Source organism: Carassius auratus, chromosome 36, assembly GCF_003368295.1.
Source record: "Carassius auratus strain Wakin chromosome 36, ASM336829v1, whole genome shotgun sequence".
NCBI lineage: Eukaryota > Metazoa > Chordata > Actinopteri > Cypriniformes > Cyprinidae > Carassius > Carassius auratus.
Window position 1 is genome coordinate 2,307,957 of NC_039278.1, and position 20,328 is coordinate 2,328,284.

Consider the following 20,328-nt stretch of genomic DNA (forward strand, 5'->3'; position numbering starts at 1 on the left):
TTAGTTTTCAGCCTGAAAAATAAATTATGTAGAAAGATATAACTTAATTTCCTGCGTCACGCTACGCTTTTTCAAATTTAATCTCCAGCCTAGTGGATGATCTTCTTTCACTTTTTAAATATGGCACAATGACTCAACCTTTGATGACTTCTCATTTTAATAAGTACTGGCTTGCTGTAGCGTATAACCATAGAAATATACATTTACAAATGTATAAAAGACAGTCATAAATAGATCTAGTGCCCCATCTGCTGCTGTACACTTTTATCTTAAGAATAATATTATTTATATACATAAGTGAGACATGGAACGATACTCCTATCAACCAATCACTGCCCAACCCTAACCCAGGTATAAGGGAAACAGGTCAATTTAGCTCAAAGGGAATCATCTAAGATTTCAAAGGGAATTTGAACAGAATCACTGTTTTACGGCTGATCACTGAGACGCCCTGCGATTCACTGAACGAGCCGTTTAACATCAAATCTGCGCTGGATATTAATATCCAAAGTATAGTGAAAACACTATCAATTAGCACATTAACAAGATCGGCAGTTTAAGACATTAACTTGTAAGCACAAAACACAATATACTTCTCTTTTCAATACGAATAAGGCTTTATTAGATAAATCTAAGACATATAAACTAATCTAACACATAAACGCACGCACTCACACAAGTTGCAGGAAGATCGAAAGTTAGGGAAAGAAGAGTTTAAGAGAATGGAAATATGGAATCCCAAGTTTACAGCAATACGTTAAATTGCATAGACATGAACAACCATCAATCATGTAATTAGCCCTCGCATTGAGTTCCTCAATGAGGTTAAAATTATATTAGATACACCAGTAAAGGTCACAGTCTGGAGGTTACTTGCGTCTTCTGTCAAAAGGGAGTCCCGTTGAAAGGGGTATCCCAATGTCGCTGATTGGCTGGAAGTTCAGTAGTCGCTGAAGTGACGTCTTGGGAAGCCCTTGGTGGGGCGTTGGCTGAAGATGGAGTTGTGTGGCTGGTTGAAGTTGAACGTGCAGACGAGGTCGACGTTACAAAACTTAACTCAGAACACAAAACTCTCAAACGGAAAAGAAAAGAAATAAAGTCTGACGAGACTAAGTTGTGTTTCTTCTCATCATGGCTAAGTAGCAGCAGGCTGAAGCACGCTGGAACCGCGCTCAAAGAACAGTGATGACAAACAGCATGGCTAAAAGCTAAAGCTAAGAAGCAAAGCTAAAAGCTGACATGACTGATAGCAAAAGCAAGGCTAGAACTAAAACCAGGCATGACTAGTAGCAGAAGCATAGCTAGAGACTAAAACCAGGCATGACTAATAGCAGAAGCATAGCTAGAGACTAAAAGCAGGCATGACAAGTAGCAGAAGCAAAGCTAGAGACTAAAAGCAAGATTTTATGGTGTCCTAAGTATTTAAACTGGCCTGTTGGCCACACCTCAAATGTTGTCTTGACCAATCAGATATTGTCTTGGCTCGGGGGTATCATAAATCATTTGTTTATCTTACCAAGCATGTGGTCCGAATTTTCTCACTCTTGCAGGGTCTAATTTTGGACATGATTCCTATAACCGGAATATGATACATGTGACAAATAAATGATTGTCTGGACTAATTCAAGCAAGCAAATTCAATTACGTAGATACTAGACATGACTATGTATCATTAACCTATCACATAGTTATTAAAAGACATACACAATAAGTGATTATAACATGATAGTCAAATGTGTGGGTTACACATAAACGAATATGGAGTGAAGCGATGGACTGATTAATTTCTAAGTCTTTTTGAGTTCATTCTGGTCCATATATATGTACAAAAACAGTTTCTTTGCCATTCTCTTGACAAAAACTTCTGTGGAGACCAAAGGTTCAAAGCCCCCCACCCCCCTCCCTTAGGAATTTCAATCTGGTTCTGCTAGGTGGGGGGAAGTCAATGGAAGTGTTTAACTCTCATGGGTTTACATGTGATGTCCAGCATTGCATTTCCATTACGAAGAACAAATTTGACACAATTTCTCTTCTCCAAATTCAAATTGTCAATAATTGTTCTAGTGGTGTTAATGTTGAAAGCTCTTCTGTGAAAGTGTTGGTTGGTTATCTTGCTTGCTTGGGACTTGTTGCACAGAATGTTTTATGACTTCCTGAGGAATTCGGCTCTTGTTTCAAAAACAGCCCTGATCGACTCTTTAATTTGTCTGGTTCTAGTCATTTCTGTTACACAGGGTTGTCCATTTGTGCCAACTCTAATTCAACAATTCTGAACTATTTTTGATGATTGTCACAATTCACCCCTAGAAGCAGTTGTACTGAACTTTCAAATTGGTCATGAAATTACCATTAACAAGAAAGACTAGACAGACATATAAAGACAGATCACTCCTATTACTTATGAATGGGAGAAAGTGGTGGAGTATGGTAGAATAGTCCCGCATTCTCAACAAAAGAGCCAATCGTCAATCGGTCGTCATAGCATCACTGCAGCGGCAGTAGCTCATTGCTATAGAAACAGTCAGCATTCTGAGATGCACGCACTTAGAACTGCACATACACACTGCCTTATCTAGCCTGAGAAATACAAGCTTATTTGCATTTACACCATTTACGAGACAGTTGTTGCCAGATTTCATAGGTGATTTCAAATATGAAATTTAATTGCAAGCTTGGTGACCAGATTTGGAGATTTTAATGTTTCCCCATTCAACTAGTTACAAGCTGCACTTTCATGTCCGAGAGGCATCTCATCCTCCACTTATTCAATTATAAACAATTACAGAGTCATACATAATTATCCATAACAAAAATGTTACAAAAATAGATTATATAATAAAGTTTTAGTGGAAAAATCCTCACCTCATGGTCATTGTTTTGATTTGAATGTCACAACTAGTTCAAATATTTCAATGCAACCAAAGCTCAAATCTGATCCAAATCACTGATCTATAATATAGAACTGGATTGCTCATGACGTAATTTAAGTGAAGCCGCTGCACCGCTATATAGGTAAACCCTAGTGTGCGAAAATGTTCCATTGAATTAATAGAAATTTGTATGATTTTAATGAGAAAACATCACCTAACAAGTCAGCATTTAAACATCAGATGGACATGACCTAAACATATAAAACAAACGACAAAGTGCTTATTCTGAAATTTGAATTTATTCAGAGAAATAACTGACTATATACAGTACGGATTTAAAGACATAAAGCTTTAACTTTTTTCTAAAGTTTTTAATTTCATTATAGAGCAATATTAACAACATAATTGTATTATTCATTGTAATATATTAAAATCCATTTCTGATAGTAATACGTTCATGTTTAATAATTCCTGAATAATTATGTTCATGAAGAAATAAGGTATATTTTGTGTTGGGTCGTTACCTGTCTCATCAGTGTGCAGCAGACACACCCACCTAAACAATTTAAATATATCACTTATCCTGCCCCAAAAGACCATAAAGACTGCAGATAACAAGAAGTAAACATTAATTTATTACACATAACATAAAAACGAGTCCTGTTTGACTGATTTGCTTCAAATCGAGTTATTTTAGGACAGCGGTTTGAATGTAACTCAATGGTGCTCTCTGCTGGTAGGGATTAGTAAAATGGCGGATCAAACACTTCCGGTGGCTTCACTGTCTGTTCGTAGTTTGGAATGCGATGAGCGATCCAGTCATATATATAGATCAGTGATCCAAATACAAAGAAGGTTGGAACGCCATTCAACTCCTGTACTACTTTCAATTATAAATGAATGACTTTGGGTTTGTCAGAAATAGAAAATTTTCAAATAGCAAAATTTTACCGGAAGATTTTTGCCACTTTGGTAGCAGTAAAATCTTCATTTTAAGAAATAATTCAGAACACACTCATACAGGATGCAAAATTTCCAGTCAGCTGCAACTTATCCATGGCCCATGGCTCCATTTGCAGGCTTAACAATAAATGTTTTCTGCTTCCATTTTAATTTCAGCTCCTTTGCATAGTTCTGGAACTGCGTGCAATCGGCTGGGAAGATCCAGGTTTCGGGGATGAAGCTATATTCCTGAGGCTGAATTTTAATTATTCTAAGGAAAGAAAGAGGATATTACAAAAAAAAAAAAAATCAAGTCAACATTCTTGGCTGGAGTGCAGCTGTAATCAGTCATGCATTTGATATGGTATCATGTTTTCAAACTCACTTGGCCATGTTCCTTGCCAAGCAGTCTTTCCGACAGATCTCACCCATTCCTGGGAAATGGTTTATTCTCTGAGGAAAATAATCACACTGTTAGAGGGCACTTGGTTATTCACCTTTGAGAGGAAAAACACAATATTACAGCCCAAGTCTTGAACTGAGACCATAATATTTTGACATTTATGTCCAATTACAGACTCAAAACAAAAGGTGGTTGTCAGACCTTTCTTAACCCCTATTTAGTTCCCCACGTTGTTTTTAATTTAAAAAATAATAAAAAAAATAAGACAATCAATTTGGACTCTAAGGGCCAGGGTAATTGGTTCTGCATCAGAGCCCATGTAGTTGTAGGTACTTGACAGATGAATGAATTGCTTTGAATGCAAAGAGGAAGGGAGGGGTTGGAGAGTTTTTCTGTATTCTTTGAGCAAATGAGGCTGAACAGGGCCATTAATTTGACTCATATAACCTGTATTCAAGCCAATCACAGAAAAAAAACAAAAAAAAACTTTGGAACTAAATACAAAACTATTAATAAACATTCGTGCTGTTGATTCTGATATTGAAATAGCTGAATCAGAAATATAGTGTAACTTAAGTGGTTTAAATAACTCCAGTGGTTGATTGAGGGTGAGTAAATTCTGACAGAATATTTGGGCAAACTATTAATTTAGGGTTGTTTTAGCTTAATCCAAAATCCAGCCTTTATATAGTTTACAGTATATATCTTATCACTCACTTAGTTGGGGTCTACAGCGATATCATTGACTTGATTGCAAATAAATGCACAGACACTATTTAAACTTAACAGAGATGACATCACTGAATTCAATGATGAACTGCCTTTAACTATCATTTTGCATTATTGACACACTGTTTTCCAAATGAATTTTGTTCAGTGCTTTGACGCAATGTATTTTGTTTAAAGCACTATATAAATAAAGCGGGGAAATGCTGGCGAGACCGGAGGAAATCATCAATGAGCGAGGGGTCCAGGATATCCTTAGGGGAGACCCAACTCCTCTCCTCAGGACCATACCCCTCCCAATCGACTAAGTATTTGTGACCACGACCCCGACGCCGCCTATCTATGATCCTGCGGACGGTGTAGACCGGGGAGTCTTCGATGCGAACGGCAGAGAAAGATGTGGGGGGGGGAGCGGGAGACCGGTTTAATGCAGGAGACGTGAAACACCGGGTGAACACGACGAAGATTCTGCGGCAACCGGAGTTTGACAGCGACAGGGTTAACGATCTTGATAATGCGGAACGGTCCAATGAAGCGGGGGGCCAGTTTACGGGAGTCAGACTGGAGGGGTAAATTAGATGTAGATAGCCAAACCTTCTGACCCGCGACATAGCGAGGACTTTTGACACGTGATCTATTAGCAGCCATGCACATGCGTCTCTTAGAACGACATAGTGCAGATCTCACCCTCTTCCAGGTTCGCTTACAGCGACTGATAAAGGTCTGAATGGACGGGCAGTAAGAATCGGTCTCTTGGGATGAAAATAAGGGTGGTTGATAGCCGAGGCAACATTGAAAGGGAGAGATACCAGAGGCCGAGGAAGGGAGGGAATTATGAGCATACTCAGCCCAGGATAGCTGTTCGGCCCAAGACGAGGGATTGCGAAAGGCTAGACTGCGGAGCATGCGGGCAACAATCTGATTGGCTCGCTCGGCCTGGCCATTAGTCTGTGGGTGAAAACCCGAGGAAAGGCTAGCAGTGGCACCTATGAGACGGCAAAATTATCTCCAGAACTGCGAGGCGAAATGCGGGCCCCTATCGGACACGACGTCGGTGGGCAAGCCATGAAACTTAAACACATTATCAATCATAATCTGGGCCGTTTCCTTAGCAGAGGGCAGTTTGGTAAGGGGAATGAAGTGCGCCGATTTAGAAAAGCGGTCGACTACCGTCAGGATGACCGTCTTACCGGCCGAGGGCGGAAGACCGGTGATAAAGTCGAGAGCGATATGGGACCACGGGCGAGAGGGAACAGGTAGCGGCCGGAGGAGACCAGCAGGTGGGGAATTGCCCGACTTGGTCTGGGCACAAACAGAGCAGACGGCGATAAAACGGCGCGCATCACGTTCTAAAGAGGGCCACCAGAAACGCTGGCGGATAAATGCGATAGTCCCTCGAACACTGGGATGAACCGCTAGTTTAGAGGAATGAGCCCATTGTAGAACTGCCAATCGTGTGGTAACCGGGACAAAGAGGCTGCCCCTAGGGCAGTTACGGGGAGTAGCGACGTGAGAGAGTGCGCGCTTAACCTGTTTCTCGATTCCCCAGACCGTAGCCCCCACCACCCGACCGGGAGGAACAATCGCCTCTTGGGGGGTGCGGCCGATCGAGGGGTCGAAAAGTCGAGACAACGCGTCCGGCTTACCGTTCTTAGAGCCCGGACGGTATGAAATGACAAAATCAAAACGCGTAAAGAAAAGGGCCCAACGAGCCTGACGCGAGTTCAATCTCTTGGCGGAGCGAATGTATTCTAAATTGCGATGATCAGTCAAAACAATGAAAGGGACAGAGGAACCCTCTAACCACTGCCGCCACTCACCCAATGCCAAGCGGATGGCGAGGAGCTCACGATTCCCGACATCGTAATTACGTTCCGCGGGGGAAAGGTGGTGTGAGAAGTACGCGCAGGGGTGTATCTTATTATCCGACGCTGACCGCTGGGAAAGAACGGCTCCCACCCCTACCTCGGAGGCGTCGACCTCAACGATAAACTGTCTTGAGCTATCTGGAGTGAGGAGGATGGGCGCGGACGTAAAAAGGGTCTTTAGCCGGTCAAACGCCTCCTGCGCAGAACCGGACCAACCGAAACGAGACTTAACCGAAGTGAGGGCGGTGAGTGGCGCGGCCACCTGGCTGAAGTTGCGTATAAAGCGGCGATAGAAATTAGCAAAACCGAGAAAGCGCTGTAGCGAGACACGAGAATCAGGGACGGGCCAATTGAGCACGGCCTGGACCTTGGCAGGGTCCATACTGATCCCCTCTGCTGAGATAATGGAGCCTAGAAACGTTATAGACGAAGCATGAAAGGAGCACTTCTCGGCCTTAACAAAGAGTCGATTCTCGAGCAATCGTTGGAGAACGCGGCGAACGTGCTGCACATGAATCTGGAGAGAGGGCGAAAAAATCAAAATGTCATCGAGATAGACAAAAACGAATAAATTGAGCATATCCCGAAGGACGTCATTGATCAGAGCTTGAAAGACAGCGGGGGCGTTAACCAATCCGAAGGGAAGGACTCTATACTCGAAGTGGCCGAGGGGCGTGTTAAAGGCGGTCTTCCACTCGTCCCCCTCCCGAATGCGTACGAGATGGTAAGCGTTACGTAGGTCGAGCTTGGTAAAGACTTTTGCCCCCTGCAGGATATCAAAGGCTGAGGACAGTGGGTAACGATTCTTAACAGTGATGTCGTTCAGTCCCCGATAATCTATGCATGGGCGCAAAGAGCCGTCTTTCTTCTTAACAAAAAAGAATCCGGCGCCGGCAGGCGACGAGGAAGGGACGATTGTGCCGGCACTGAGGGACTCAGATAAATAATTCTCTAAAGCCTCCCGTTCGGGAGCGGAAAGAGAGTAGAGCCTACCCCGAGGGGGCGTGGTCCCCGGGCGGAGATCAATAGCGCAGTCATACGGGCGATGGGGCGGAAGAGACATGGCTCGAGAACGACTGAAACCCCCCCCAAATCATGATACTCCTCCGGTACCCCAGTCAGATCTCCCGTCTCCTCCTGCAACACAGAAACAGAAGACATGGGGGGAACAGCCGAGGCTAAACACTTAACATGACAAGACAACTTCCAGGACAAAACAGACCCCTTAGCCCAGTCAATGTGTTGATTGTGAAGTTCTAACCAAGGGTGCCCCAGTACTAAAGGAGTAAAAGGAGACTGAAAAATAAAAAAGGAAATTGTCTCTTTATGGTTGCCAGAGATGGTCAGAGTTAATGAGATCATCTGTTTCTGTACCCTAGGTAGGGCGCTGCCATCAAGGGCAAATAAAAGGGTGGAGTCTCTTAGCGGTGTGAGCGGAATACCTTGTTGGAGCGCCCACTTCTCATCCACAAAGTTTCCCTCGGCCCCAGAATCGATCAAGGCCGCACAGGAGGCTGACGACCCCGCCCACTGGAGATGCGCAGGAAGTGTCGTGCAGGAAGTGGAAGGGATAGTGTTAGTGGTAGCGCTCGCCAGTAACCCTCCTCCTACTGGCGAGCGTTGGCTTTTACCGGACAGGAAGACACAAAGTGAGAGGCACTAGCACAGTACATACAGAGGCGGTTCTGAATCCTCCTCTGACGCTCCCTAGATGAGATACGCAGGCCACCCAGCTGCATGGGTTCAGGTTCAGAGTGGGAGGGGCTGACACGAGGCGACGAGAAAAGACTCTCCTCCAGGCGATGAGCACGACGGCGTCTCTCCACACGGATGGCCAGGTCGATAAGATCGTCGAGCCGGGTAGGGATCTCACGGACGAGGACCTCGTCCCGCACCTCAGGAGACAAGCCCTCCAGGAAGCGAGCGGTCAGGGTGGGTTGGTTCCACCCACAGGTGGTAGCGAGGGTCCGGAATTCAATGGAGAAATCCGGCACGGATCGTCTCCCCTGCCGAAGTGTGGAAAGCCGACGGGAAGCTTCCTCTCCATAGGCGGAGCGGTCGAAGACCCGGATCATCTCTTCCTTGAAACGCTCAAAGCTTGAGATGCACTCCGCCTCAGTCTCCCAGTTGGCCGTTCCCCACTCGCGAGCTCGCCCGTGGAGGAGTGAAAGAACAAAAGCAACCTTGGCTCTCTCCTTAGCATATGTGGAGGGCTGGAGCGAGAAGACCACCTTGCACTGAGTAAGGAAGGCGCGGCACTGTGTTGGCTCACCCGAATAGGCCGGAGGATTATTTATTCGAGGCTCCGTCTGAACAGGAGGACAATGAGAGGCGGACGGCTGGAGACGGAGGTTGTGAACCTGGCTGGACAGCTCGGACATCTGGGCGGCCAAAGAATCGACGGCGTGTCGGGTAGCGGAGATATCCTCCTCATGCTTCCCGAGGAGGACGCCCTGGTGCTCAACGGCGGTCTGGAACGGGCTGCCACTCGCTGAGTCCATCATACTGGTCAGATTGTTCTGTGATGGGTATTGAAGGGAGAGGACTCAAATTCGAGGGCAAAATGGCAGTCTTTAATCAAACAAAGGAAAGCCACAGGAAAATCCGAATAAGGAGTAAAAAGGTGAAAACCAAGGCAGACCCGCAGGCTGGGTATAAGTAACACAGGAGACCTCTGTGGCTGGAACAACCAGCAGGCTGGCGAGGCGGAGGCTTGACCGGGCTCAGGAGAGATCCGGGGATCGGAGCTCGCAGAGCGGGGAGGCCGCGGCGTTGGACAGCAGGTAAGGTTCTGTGGGGTGCAAAGGGGTGAGCACAGAGACGTACGGGCAGTGATAGCAGAAGACTAACCTAACCCCGACTAGACAGGACAGGACAAGACTAATTTCTTGTGCAGAGGGCAACAGCTTCATTAGGAGGTAACAATCTGACAAAGAGACACGAGAACGAGAGGGTAGAAGTAGCCCAGATAACAAGGCAATATGAGAAGCAGGTGGAGGGGAAATTATCTTAATGAGAAGTGAAGTCAGCTGTGACACAGAAGCGAAGAGCGGGGGAGACAGGAGGGGAGAAACCAGCAGGGGGAGACAGAGAGAGAAAAAGAGAGAGATAGAGACAAGATCATGACAAGATCATGACAATGTCTGCATTACATTATATTTTCAAGAAACATCATATAGTTGTAGTAACTGGTAATGTTATGAAAATTATGCTGATTTTTTCTTAAACATCAACATTACTGAATAAAACCAAATCAGTGTGGCTTCAACTTTAATCCAGTACAGCCAAAAGCTTAAAAACTTGTTATGTGAAGACCAAAAATTTTTTATTTTAATATTACTTATTTATTTGTGAAGTTTTAGTGCATGATGAAGTTTACTGCATGAGTTAAAGTCTGCATGAACATGTAGTATCATATGACAGACACAGGGAGAGGAGCTAATTTCGACCATACCAGAATGTCTACATAAACGTGTATGTAATATGTTCCACTGATGCATAGGGTGGTTTCTTCTTTCCACCAATGTATGTGTGTATAAATATACCAGCTGATGTTAGCATGAAGTATACATTCTATTTTAAACAAACCAACATGTTTCTGTACCTTGTAAGGAACTTGGTCAGTGGTATATAAGCTATGGTCACTGTTAAAGCCTTAGGGAAACCGAGAAAATGAGAAACTGAGAGACTGAGAAACGGAGAAATGGAGAAATGAACATACAGCTGGCAAAGACAACAAGTTTCTCTCCTATGCCTGATACATATGTCAATAAAGATTTTTTACAAGGCAACTGGTATTCGGCCCTGTGATTGTATTGTAAGGGGCAAGAAATGTTTTAGATCAACATTATGCCTGTTAACTGAACATATAATTGACAATTAAGATAATTCGTCTAAAGCATTACACTAATACTAAGTTCAAATATGGGTGGTGTGTAAAAATCTTAATGTATCTCAAACACGTTTCAGTAAAAAAAGAAAAAGAAAAAAAAGAAAGACAAAAGTGCAACATTTAATTGTATTTTTCCACTATTACTTCAGAAAACTAAATACTAAATACTAGGTATTTAAATGTAAAAAGTAAACATTCTGTCTTAGCTTCAGAATCCAAGAGACAATGGAGATTTTCACATTAAAGATTTTGCACAACTGTTTAATAAATATTTGAGAATATAAGAATTTAAAAGGGCTGTATACATTGAACATCTCAGTTAGGTATGTAACCCTTGTTCCCAGAAGGAGGGAACTGATACGTCACATCCATGACCAATGAATTGGGATCTCACTTTGAGAGACTAATCTACTTTGAGTGTAAACTAAACGGGCCAATGTACATTGGCATGCAATTATTGCATCCACCAGCAGCTGATCACAGCATGGGCATAAAAAGGCAGCAGGTGCAATGAATACCAGGTTTTCGCTGAGGAGCCGAGCCGGTGACCTTCGTTCCCTCCTTCAGGAAACGAGGGTTACATACATAACCGAGACATTCCCTTTCAGTCGGACATTCTTGACGTCACGTTGGTAACAGACGAATTGGAATCCTCTACTAAAGTGCCATGGATGCTGCCCCTTCCAGTGCCCTGTGCGAGCCATCTGAGCCCCTTTTTTGCTTCGTAAGCACCCTTTGAGACGGTTCAAGGCAAGGCGCACTGCTAACAACTCTAGGCAATTGATATGCCAGTGCAGATGGGGGCCTGTCCATTCCCCCGACACTGCATGCCCGTTGCACGTGGCCCCCCAGCCAGTGGTGGAGGCATCCGTGTAAACCACAACATGCCTGGAGACCTGTTCAAGGGGCATCCTGCTAGGAGAAACACAAGATCTGACTACAGGGTGAAGGTTTGTAGACAGGCCGGTGCAACTTGGACTGATAAATGCAGCACTGTCATGCCCGACTTGGCCATGAAGCCAGTGCTGAAACGGTCTCATATGCAATAGCCCTAGCGGTGTAAGTGCCGCTGCAGCTGCCATTTGCCCCGGGAGCTTGAAGGGGTCATATAATGCATATAAGGCTTTTATTTGAAGCATGCTTTTATTAGAGGCAGAGATCATAACATTAGCACATAATCAGTTCAGAATCAATCACCAAAAGAATCAGTTCAGTTCAGACACAGGTCTGTGTCAGTCTGCTTCACGCTGAATTGGACGCGTCCGACAGAAAGGGTTCTTGGTTCAGTGTACTGGTGATCCAAAAATTGATGCAACCGCTTCTTGACTCGAGAACGAGAAACGCTCCAATTAAAAATTGGTAAGTTCATATATTTGTAAAAGTTGTAAAATGAGTAAAGTTGAATTGAACTGCTGCATCAGTCATACAGTGCTCCGGACTGCGCGCCTCAAGACGAGACCAACGCACCGCCACAGAAAAATGAATGAGATGCATTCTGACATAGCTGTGGCATTAAAATCAGTTAGTGAGGGCTCGTTTAAAATAGTGCACATATATAGGCCTTGCAGAATACTTGTTAAAGTTTAATGAAATACCTTATATATGCAGATGATATACGTCTGTTTGTGGATGGAGACTTTGTAACGGCCAAAACTATGTATTTTGCATGCATCACATTATAGTGCAGTGTGCATGAAAATAATAAACAAACTTATCATCCATAGTGGTCATCACCACATAGTGTGCGTTATAAGTTAAGTGATCAGTCTTTAAGAGAAGGACTATGTGAGAACCACTATGGATGATAAGTTCGCTCTGCCGCCTTGATATTATTTTGTCTTTACTTTATTTGTACTGCCAAGAAAGAGTTAATCTTTCATGTATGAGAAGAGTGCATTGCCGTGTACCAGCCATTAAATGTGTGGGACCACCAACTCATCGTTTTCTATCTCTTTCATTTCATGGATTTAACGAATTATCCGAGTCACAGCGGACAACTTCAGCGACTACAGGATCTAATCCTCCTGCGCTTGCACACGTGGTTTGTGTGTGTGTGTGTGTGTGTGTGAAATGCGGTGCTGAAGTGAAATTGCTGGGCACTTTGATAGCCGAATTATAATAAGCAGCCTAATAAAAATAAAAATAATAGCTTTTATTATTATTATTATTATTATTATTATTATTTTATTATTATTATTATTATTATTATTATTATTATTATTAGTATTATTATTATTATTATCTAATACATTAATAGATAAAATGAGCCTAATATCTTGATTATTGACAAAGAAATCTGCTTATGTCGATATCTTTGACTATCGTCGATACACGATACTATTGTCTATCGGCACAAACCTAGACTGGACTTGTGTCTTACCTTAGACCCTCCCTGAGTGACTGTCATCAGTCTGAGATGCAGACTCCTTAGTAATTGAGGTTTTTGTTGTTTTTATGTCATAATGAACATAGCAGTAGTCATTTACTCCCGACATCTGAGCGACTGACATCGCAGAGGATTAATTTATGTTTGGATCTGAAAGAAATGTGCCCTTGATCTACTTAAATGTGTTTATGTTCGCGCGAATCATTCATGATCCAGCCTCACCTACAGAAGCAGTGAATATAATGTATTTTAATGAATCATTGCAAATCGCCTTTCCTAATAATGTGCTAATTAGCAAGTTTCAATCTAAAGTAAACAGTCTCTCAGAGAGCAGCTGGAAGAGATGGGCCGGAGTCAGCAGAGCTCATTACAATTAAGGCGAATTACACAAACCAGCGTGTTTTGAAAAGAGCTGTTTTTTTACACTACCATTGAGAAATTTTAAACAAACTACGTTACAGACTTTTCATTAAGACCTTAAAGAATCATATCAAGCATTATATGACCCCATTAAAATAGTTTCAGTGGGATCACCATCCTGCCCTTGAAAGAATTCAAGCAGGTCAGCTGGAGCAACAGCTCCCCATGCTAACACAACTGATCTCGAGACTGTGCTAGCATAAGCCAATCATCAAAATTCTACTCGTCACCAAGTTTGATGAGGGCCTGGACAGGTGGAGCAGCCTGCCAACGCCTGGCTCCACAATGCTGATTGGTTGGAGGCTGCTGCGGATGCTGCACAGGGGGCAGATGCAAGGAGACGCAATCATCGATGACCAGACTGGGGCACTGTAGCTGGCTGATGGTTGGAGGCAGCAGCTGCCTGCCGGGGCAGGATGTGTCGGATCACCTCCATTTATTTCTGTGCAGCTGAGAACTGCTGGGCAAAGCTCTTAAATGCATCGCAATTTAGAGGCCGGTCTGAGATGTCAGCCCTCATGTCAGCCAGACGCAGCCAAAGATGGGCGCTGCTGGACAACAAGCATGGACATTGCATAACCCAGAGAACTCAGTGGTGGTTCAGAGTTCTTTTAGAACTTCTGGATTGTGACAACCCTTGTGCAGGTTCTTCAATGCCTTGGCCTGGTGCACCTGCAGTAATTCCATAGCATGTAAAGCAGAAGCATCTTCCACAAAAGCCATATAGGCACTGCCGGTTAGACCAGCCAAATGCCTACAGGCCTGGGAAGTGAGCAACAGGTCTCCCTGCCAGGAGGAGGTGGACTTCAGACACAATTGCATCGCTACCGACAATTCCACCAGGGGGGTCGCCGAATACCCCTTTGCAGCACCTCTGTTGTGGGTGGTGAGGGAGGAAAAATCAGAAGGCCGATTTCTGGCAGTAAAAGATTCCGTCCACGACCTGGTGAGCTCCTCATGCACTTCCGGGAAGAAAGGCACCAGGTCGGGGTGCTGAGAACTAGCGTGGTTCACCCCGAGAAATCAATCATCCAGCCTGGAAAGCTATTCATCCAGCCATAGTAGCTCACTTTAAGACTGGATTGACCATAATGATGTTGTCATTCGGCTCCAAAGTGAAAAACTGGTATGCACTGCACCTGCTGCCTTTTTATGCTCATAATGTGATCAGCTGCAGCTGCATGCAATAATTGCATGTCAATGTGCATTGGCTCATTTAGTTTACAGTCAAAGTAGATTGGACTCTCAAAGCGAGATTTGCCGAAAACCGACATGATGTCAACAGTGACCGACTGAAAGGGAAGATGTCTTTGCATTCCAGAGAAGAAGGGAAGAAATTCATAGTTTGAATACTTTTGCCACAATATATAGATATATTTTTCCCATGTGCATCATGTGCAAGACTCCATATAAATATGATGTGTTTAAAAGAGAGAGAGAGATAGAGAGAGAGAGACTGATAGAATATATATTTAAAATTAGTTTGTTGTAATTTTATGTTGTTATGTAATGCTTATAAGACACTGAAAAACGGAACATCAAAGCCCTTGAACATATTGACACATTTTTTAAGTGTGTGAATCCCTTTAAAATACACCACAATATGAATTAATAAAAATAAATAAATCAACTAAACAATTACATTTACAGAAAGCACATATCTTGCACTCAAAATGAGCCTAAAATGTTAAATAATAAGCCTAGTTAAGAATAGTTAGGATCAATTACCAAATGGACAAATATAAAATAAAAAAGTTGTAGAACTTAAGTTGTAAAAATAAATTCTTACAGTAAAGAGATGTACATAATTAATCATATCGGGTTATTATTAACTACATTCGTCTTCAGGAATTACTCGTAGCATTATAGCATTAATACTACAATAAAATCATTTGTTCGTCCGCAGGGCAGACAGTGTTGAAGTAAAATGATTTCTCTGGCCACGAAAAATTATTTTACTACTAATACATTGCTCCCAGAGCTTGTAACAAAACTAGAACGTTAAAGTGAACTCAGCCCATGAGCAGCAAACACAGACAACCAATGTTATTCTTTATTAAACTACACTACAGGGGAAAATGCAACATCTGACTAGACACAAACATACACATTAAACATAGATGTCAACACAAGGAAGGAATGGAGAGAGAGAGAGAGAGTCAGAGAGCGCACTGCAGAGAGAGAGAGAGATAAAGCGCTCACGCACAAGAGAGTGAAGTCATGGCAGTATTTACTCATAAACTACATCACAACCTGTTAAGAACCATCAAAGAAACTCATCACCTTATTTAAAAGGGGTCAATGCCTAGAAGTGCATCTAAATAGTTAACAAGCGGTTACTAGCATTGGTTCTGTAGTTACTGAGTAAAGTGCCCCAGTGCATGTATAATGCGTAGATTCCTGTTGAATCCTATTAATTCAATTCAATTCAATTCAAGTTTATTTGTATAGCACTTTTTACAAAATAAATCGTTACAAAGCAACTTTACAGAAAATTATGTTTCTACAATATTTAGTAGTAGCTAGTAGTTTGTGCACATTTGACAGGATTTTAGATAAAATAAAAATAATAATAATAATACAAGACGTAGTCAGCTAGACGATGAACTATCAATATTATTAATTAAGTTATTATATGATTCAGTCACACATTTAGCAATAATTGTTAGTTCTGTTTGTTGATTCAAGGTTAGCATCATCTAGGGTCCTCTGAGGGTCAGCATCATCTCTTCTCAGGTGTTCTGGATCCAGACTGGAGCTTGTGTAAATCCTAGTTACCACGGGATGTAAATCCCGTGGCGAAACATAGAAACAAAATACAGACATCATTAGCATAGCTGCTGATCCAACAAAGTAAAATTAGTTTAACCCAAGCTAATGAATAAAAATGCACTTTTGAACAGATGCAACTACACTCACAATTAAAAAGATACATTATTTGAATGCTTGGCGAAAGAGATGTGTTTTTAATCTAGATTTAAACAGAGAGAGTGTGTCTGAACCTTTGTCATTTCATCCATGGGTTGACTGCTTCGAAGTGAATCAACAAAGTTGCTGAAAACTGCCAGAAGATCGGACTCCCCCGGAAGGAGAGTCGCAAGGTTTCCAAGATGATGGGTGTCTCCAGGGAACTCTAAGTTAAGAGAAACTCCCCTTTTGGTTGGATTGACCAGCAACAAGACAAGTAATTTCAGCGGGACAGTGTTTCTTTGCCCCAGTGACACCTCATTTGCATGTTTAATGACTGGTGTGATTAACTGGTAACCCAAACTATGGTACAAATAGTATGATTCATTTTAGGATCACAGAGAGTACATAATTGTTTGAGGAATAAAAATACCTTTTTGATACCAAGGACGAAACACGTAAAAGGTCTTAAAGCAGGGTGTGTGTGTGTGTGTATTGTGTGGTCTTTGTATTCCACTGGACTTAAAATTTTAGTCCCTATGAGGAAACAAGTTTATAAATCATACATAACAATCTTTTTGTTTGAGAGAATGTTTTGTGTGAGGTTCACTCAAAGACGTGTGACGAGTGGGGCAGGGCCGAGAGCCGTGGGAACGGAGCGAGGCCAGTGGAGTGAATTAGAAATAAGAGACACCTGCTCCACTCACCGGTCTCGATTCCCACGGAGGAGATTGGAAGGATATAAAAGAGGAGCGACGACAATAAAGGACAAGAGAGGACCAGGCCTGGGTTTTATTTTGTGTTTTGGTTTTGTTTGTGCACGGCAGTCCTCTGCGAGGGGCTGTCACGCTGTTTTTTTTATATTTTGTTATTAAAAGTTTTATTTGAATGTCCGCCGGTTCCCGCCTCCTTCTTACCGTGATTATGAAGTTTGTATACCGTTACAACATGATTTTATGATGCTGTTCAGTTTATAAAATAATAATAATTTAACACCATTGGATTAGGTTTCTTATTTAAAAAATGTCTCAGGTTATGCATGTAACCATGGTTCCTCGAAGGAACAAGACGTTGTGTTCGGAGAATGCTCTGGGAATGCCTCCAGCGTGACCAGCTCTGAATCACGTGTGTAATCAGTCCAATGGATAGGCGCAGCGTTATAGGTAGGTGACGTCAGAGACCATGAGGCTTAAAAGCACGTGCAGCAAAGCTGGCATTAGCCTTTAAGTATTAAGCTAGCAGTGGAAGAGATGATGGAAGTGTGGCACTGTGACACAGTGTCTCATTACTTTGAGGAACCATGGTTAAATGTGTAAACTGGGACGTTCTTCTTCAGGTACTCAAGCTGCGTCGGAGAACACTTTGGGAACGATAATGCCCACACCGTCAGACTTTCAAATCTCTGCCTAGTGTGTGAACCTGCACAGCTAGGGCGAGATAACAGTAAATCCTGGAGTGGTAGGGGAGATCAGAGGACTCATAGGCTATAGAGATGGCATCTACTATCCACTGACTGAGGGTCTGTTTTGTAGCGGGAAGACCTCTCTCAGGGGGACCACAGCAAACAAACAACTGGTCCGCCCTTCTCCACAGGACAGCTCTGTGGATGTATGTGCCCAGTGTGAGCACTGGACACATACATTTAAGCTTCTTCTGGTCTGGCTCCCTGAAGTGAGGAGGACTGAAGGCCTGGAGTATGACTGGCCATGGTGTAGAAAAGTGGACCTTAGGGACATACCCCACTTGAGGGTAGAGAAATGCTTTGGCTAGACCAGGCGCAAAATCTAAATAGAAAGGGGCCACAGACAGGGCCTGGGGGTCCCCAACTCTCTTAAGAGAAGATATCGCCAGCTGAAAAGCAGTCTTTATATTGAGGTGGTGATCAGAAATCTCCTCAATTGGCTCGAATGAAGGATTACAGAGAGCCTCTTACACCACAGCCAGAACTTACAGGAGGCCTCAGCCTCAGTGCACCGTGGAGGAAACATGTAACCAGGGGGTGTTTTCCCACTGACTGGCCACCAAGAGGGGCATGGCAGGAACTCCAGCACTGTACCAACCGGGCAGTTTACTGGGTCGAGCTGGCAGTCTCCACACCAAGAAGTGAAAAGTTTTCACATCAAGGTGTACAGTTTCCTTGTAGAGGGAGCTCTGGACTAGAGGATGGTCTCAACAACCTTGATTGAGAGACTACACCCATAACTTCCACAGCTTCAAGCGGGGGTGGATTACAGTGCCATCAGCCTGCGAGAGGAGATCTCTACTGAAGGGAATCTCACATGGAGAGCAGGTCCGAGAACAATACTCGGCCCTGACAGAATGCGGTTACTAGTAGCAGACCTTTTTGGCCGAGGACCTCTTAGCCTTAAGGACAGTCTACAGATGCAGCTTAGGCTTAAGGCCCCAGTATACTTCCAACGAAATCGAAAAACGAACTAATATTACGTCATTTCGTACAAAGTCAGGCCGAAATGAAGTTAGTTTTGAGTTTGTTTCGGCAGTTCAAAACATTCTGGGAGTGTTCGCTTTGGCTCCTAAACACCTTTGAGATTCCATTGGTCCTGGGCGATTACACAATCGGTGGGTGTGTTCTGAAACTCCACCTTCTTTGACACGCAATTTTTTTTTTCTTGGTTCGTTCCTCATTCTGCGGAGGACCTACAGTAGAGCAACCTCTCCTGAATATACTGGAGTGTCGAATAGCTGAGCTGCACAAATATATCCGCACCTGTACAATCGCTTGCTGACAAACATTAAAGATACAGAAAAATAATTTAATTCCTATGAAGAAATTGCCATGAAGCTTGGTGTCAACGACCTGGAGTTATGCAAAAAGTGACACAGAGAAACATCTGAGACAAGTTTTCCAAAGCCATGAAAAGAATGAAAGGAAACAGTAAAGATATAAGATAGCAAATACCAAATACATGTGTTTCAAATAAATGTCACACCAAACTGCTGCTGTTGTTGTTGTTCTTTCAGTAAGCAAATGTAAAGGGTATACAGTAAATGAAATGCCAAATGAATGTACCATAATAAACTTTTGATTACACCAAATAAAATATAAAAAGGCATAACAATTTATCAAGTTTAATAAAATAAAGTAACAAACTGACCAATATTTTTTTTTCCACATCATGTTAAAGTTCTCAGACTATGAGCCACTTCCCATAAAGGACTGATTATGGAATGGTTGTTTTGAATTTTGTATTGCAAATATGATAGTTTGACTTTGTGACACGTTTAAATTAATATACACTTCGCCTCCAGCAGTGCAGGGGTGATGGAAAGTTCTTAAGTAGTATACCATCACTCAGCCTTTTCAAACTTCTTTTTTCCCTGAAATGAAGAATGAAAATGAAACTCATTTGAAGTACATTGGGGCCTTTAGAGACCCCAGACAGCCCCATTTCAGGGGAAGCACATGAGGCGACACTCTGGGAACTGCTGGAACACTGCCGCCTATTTGTAAGCTTCCTGGTAACTGTCGACAACTGTGTTAAGGGCATCACGGAACACAAGTGGGGCGTCCATTAGGCAGACTCTATCTTTCTCTCTCATGTCAGAAAGGGTCATACATAAATGTCTCTCCGCTGCCATGGACTGCCCAAAAGCACAGGCGGTCTCCTTGGTAGTGCGGAGAGACAAATCCGTGGTCCTTCTGAGCTCCATGATATTCTCGGATTTTACGTACTTAAGCTCATTTAGTTCCTTCAGCAGGTCGGCTTGTTATGCCTGTAATACCGCCATGGTGTGCAGACAAGCACAAGCCTGACGTGCTGCCGAGTACCCTTTGCCCACCAGCACTGAAGTGGTGCTCAGCAGCTTGGAGGGCAGTGCGGGAGCCTTTAAAGAAGATGCCGCACCGGGAGACAGATAGCTCGCGATTGTCTGTTCTATCCAGGGCATCATCT

The 20,328-nt window shown here is 43.1% G+C and overlaps 1 protein-coding gene across 1 annotated transcript in view; it reads right to left on the bottom strand.

Annotated features, from left to right (window-relative positions):
- Positions 1-20,328, bottom strand: part of LOC113055619 (tubulin polyglutamylase TTLL7) — a 92,727-nt gene that overhangs the window by 69,085 nt on the left and 3,314 nt on the right. The window contains 8 exon segments of the mRNA XM_026222037.1: positions 3,926-4,083; positions 4,198-4,265; positions 5,362-5,502; positions 5,629-5,693; positions 6,762-7,326; positions 8,441-9,328; positions 17,834-18,244; positions 18,334-18,503. Coding sequence (XP_026077822.1) covers positions 3,926-4,083; positions 4,198-4,265; positions 5,362-5,502; positions 5,629-5,693; positions 6,762-7,326; positions 8,441-9,328; positions 17,834-18,244; positions 18,334-18,503 — 2,466 coding nt within the window.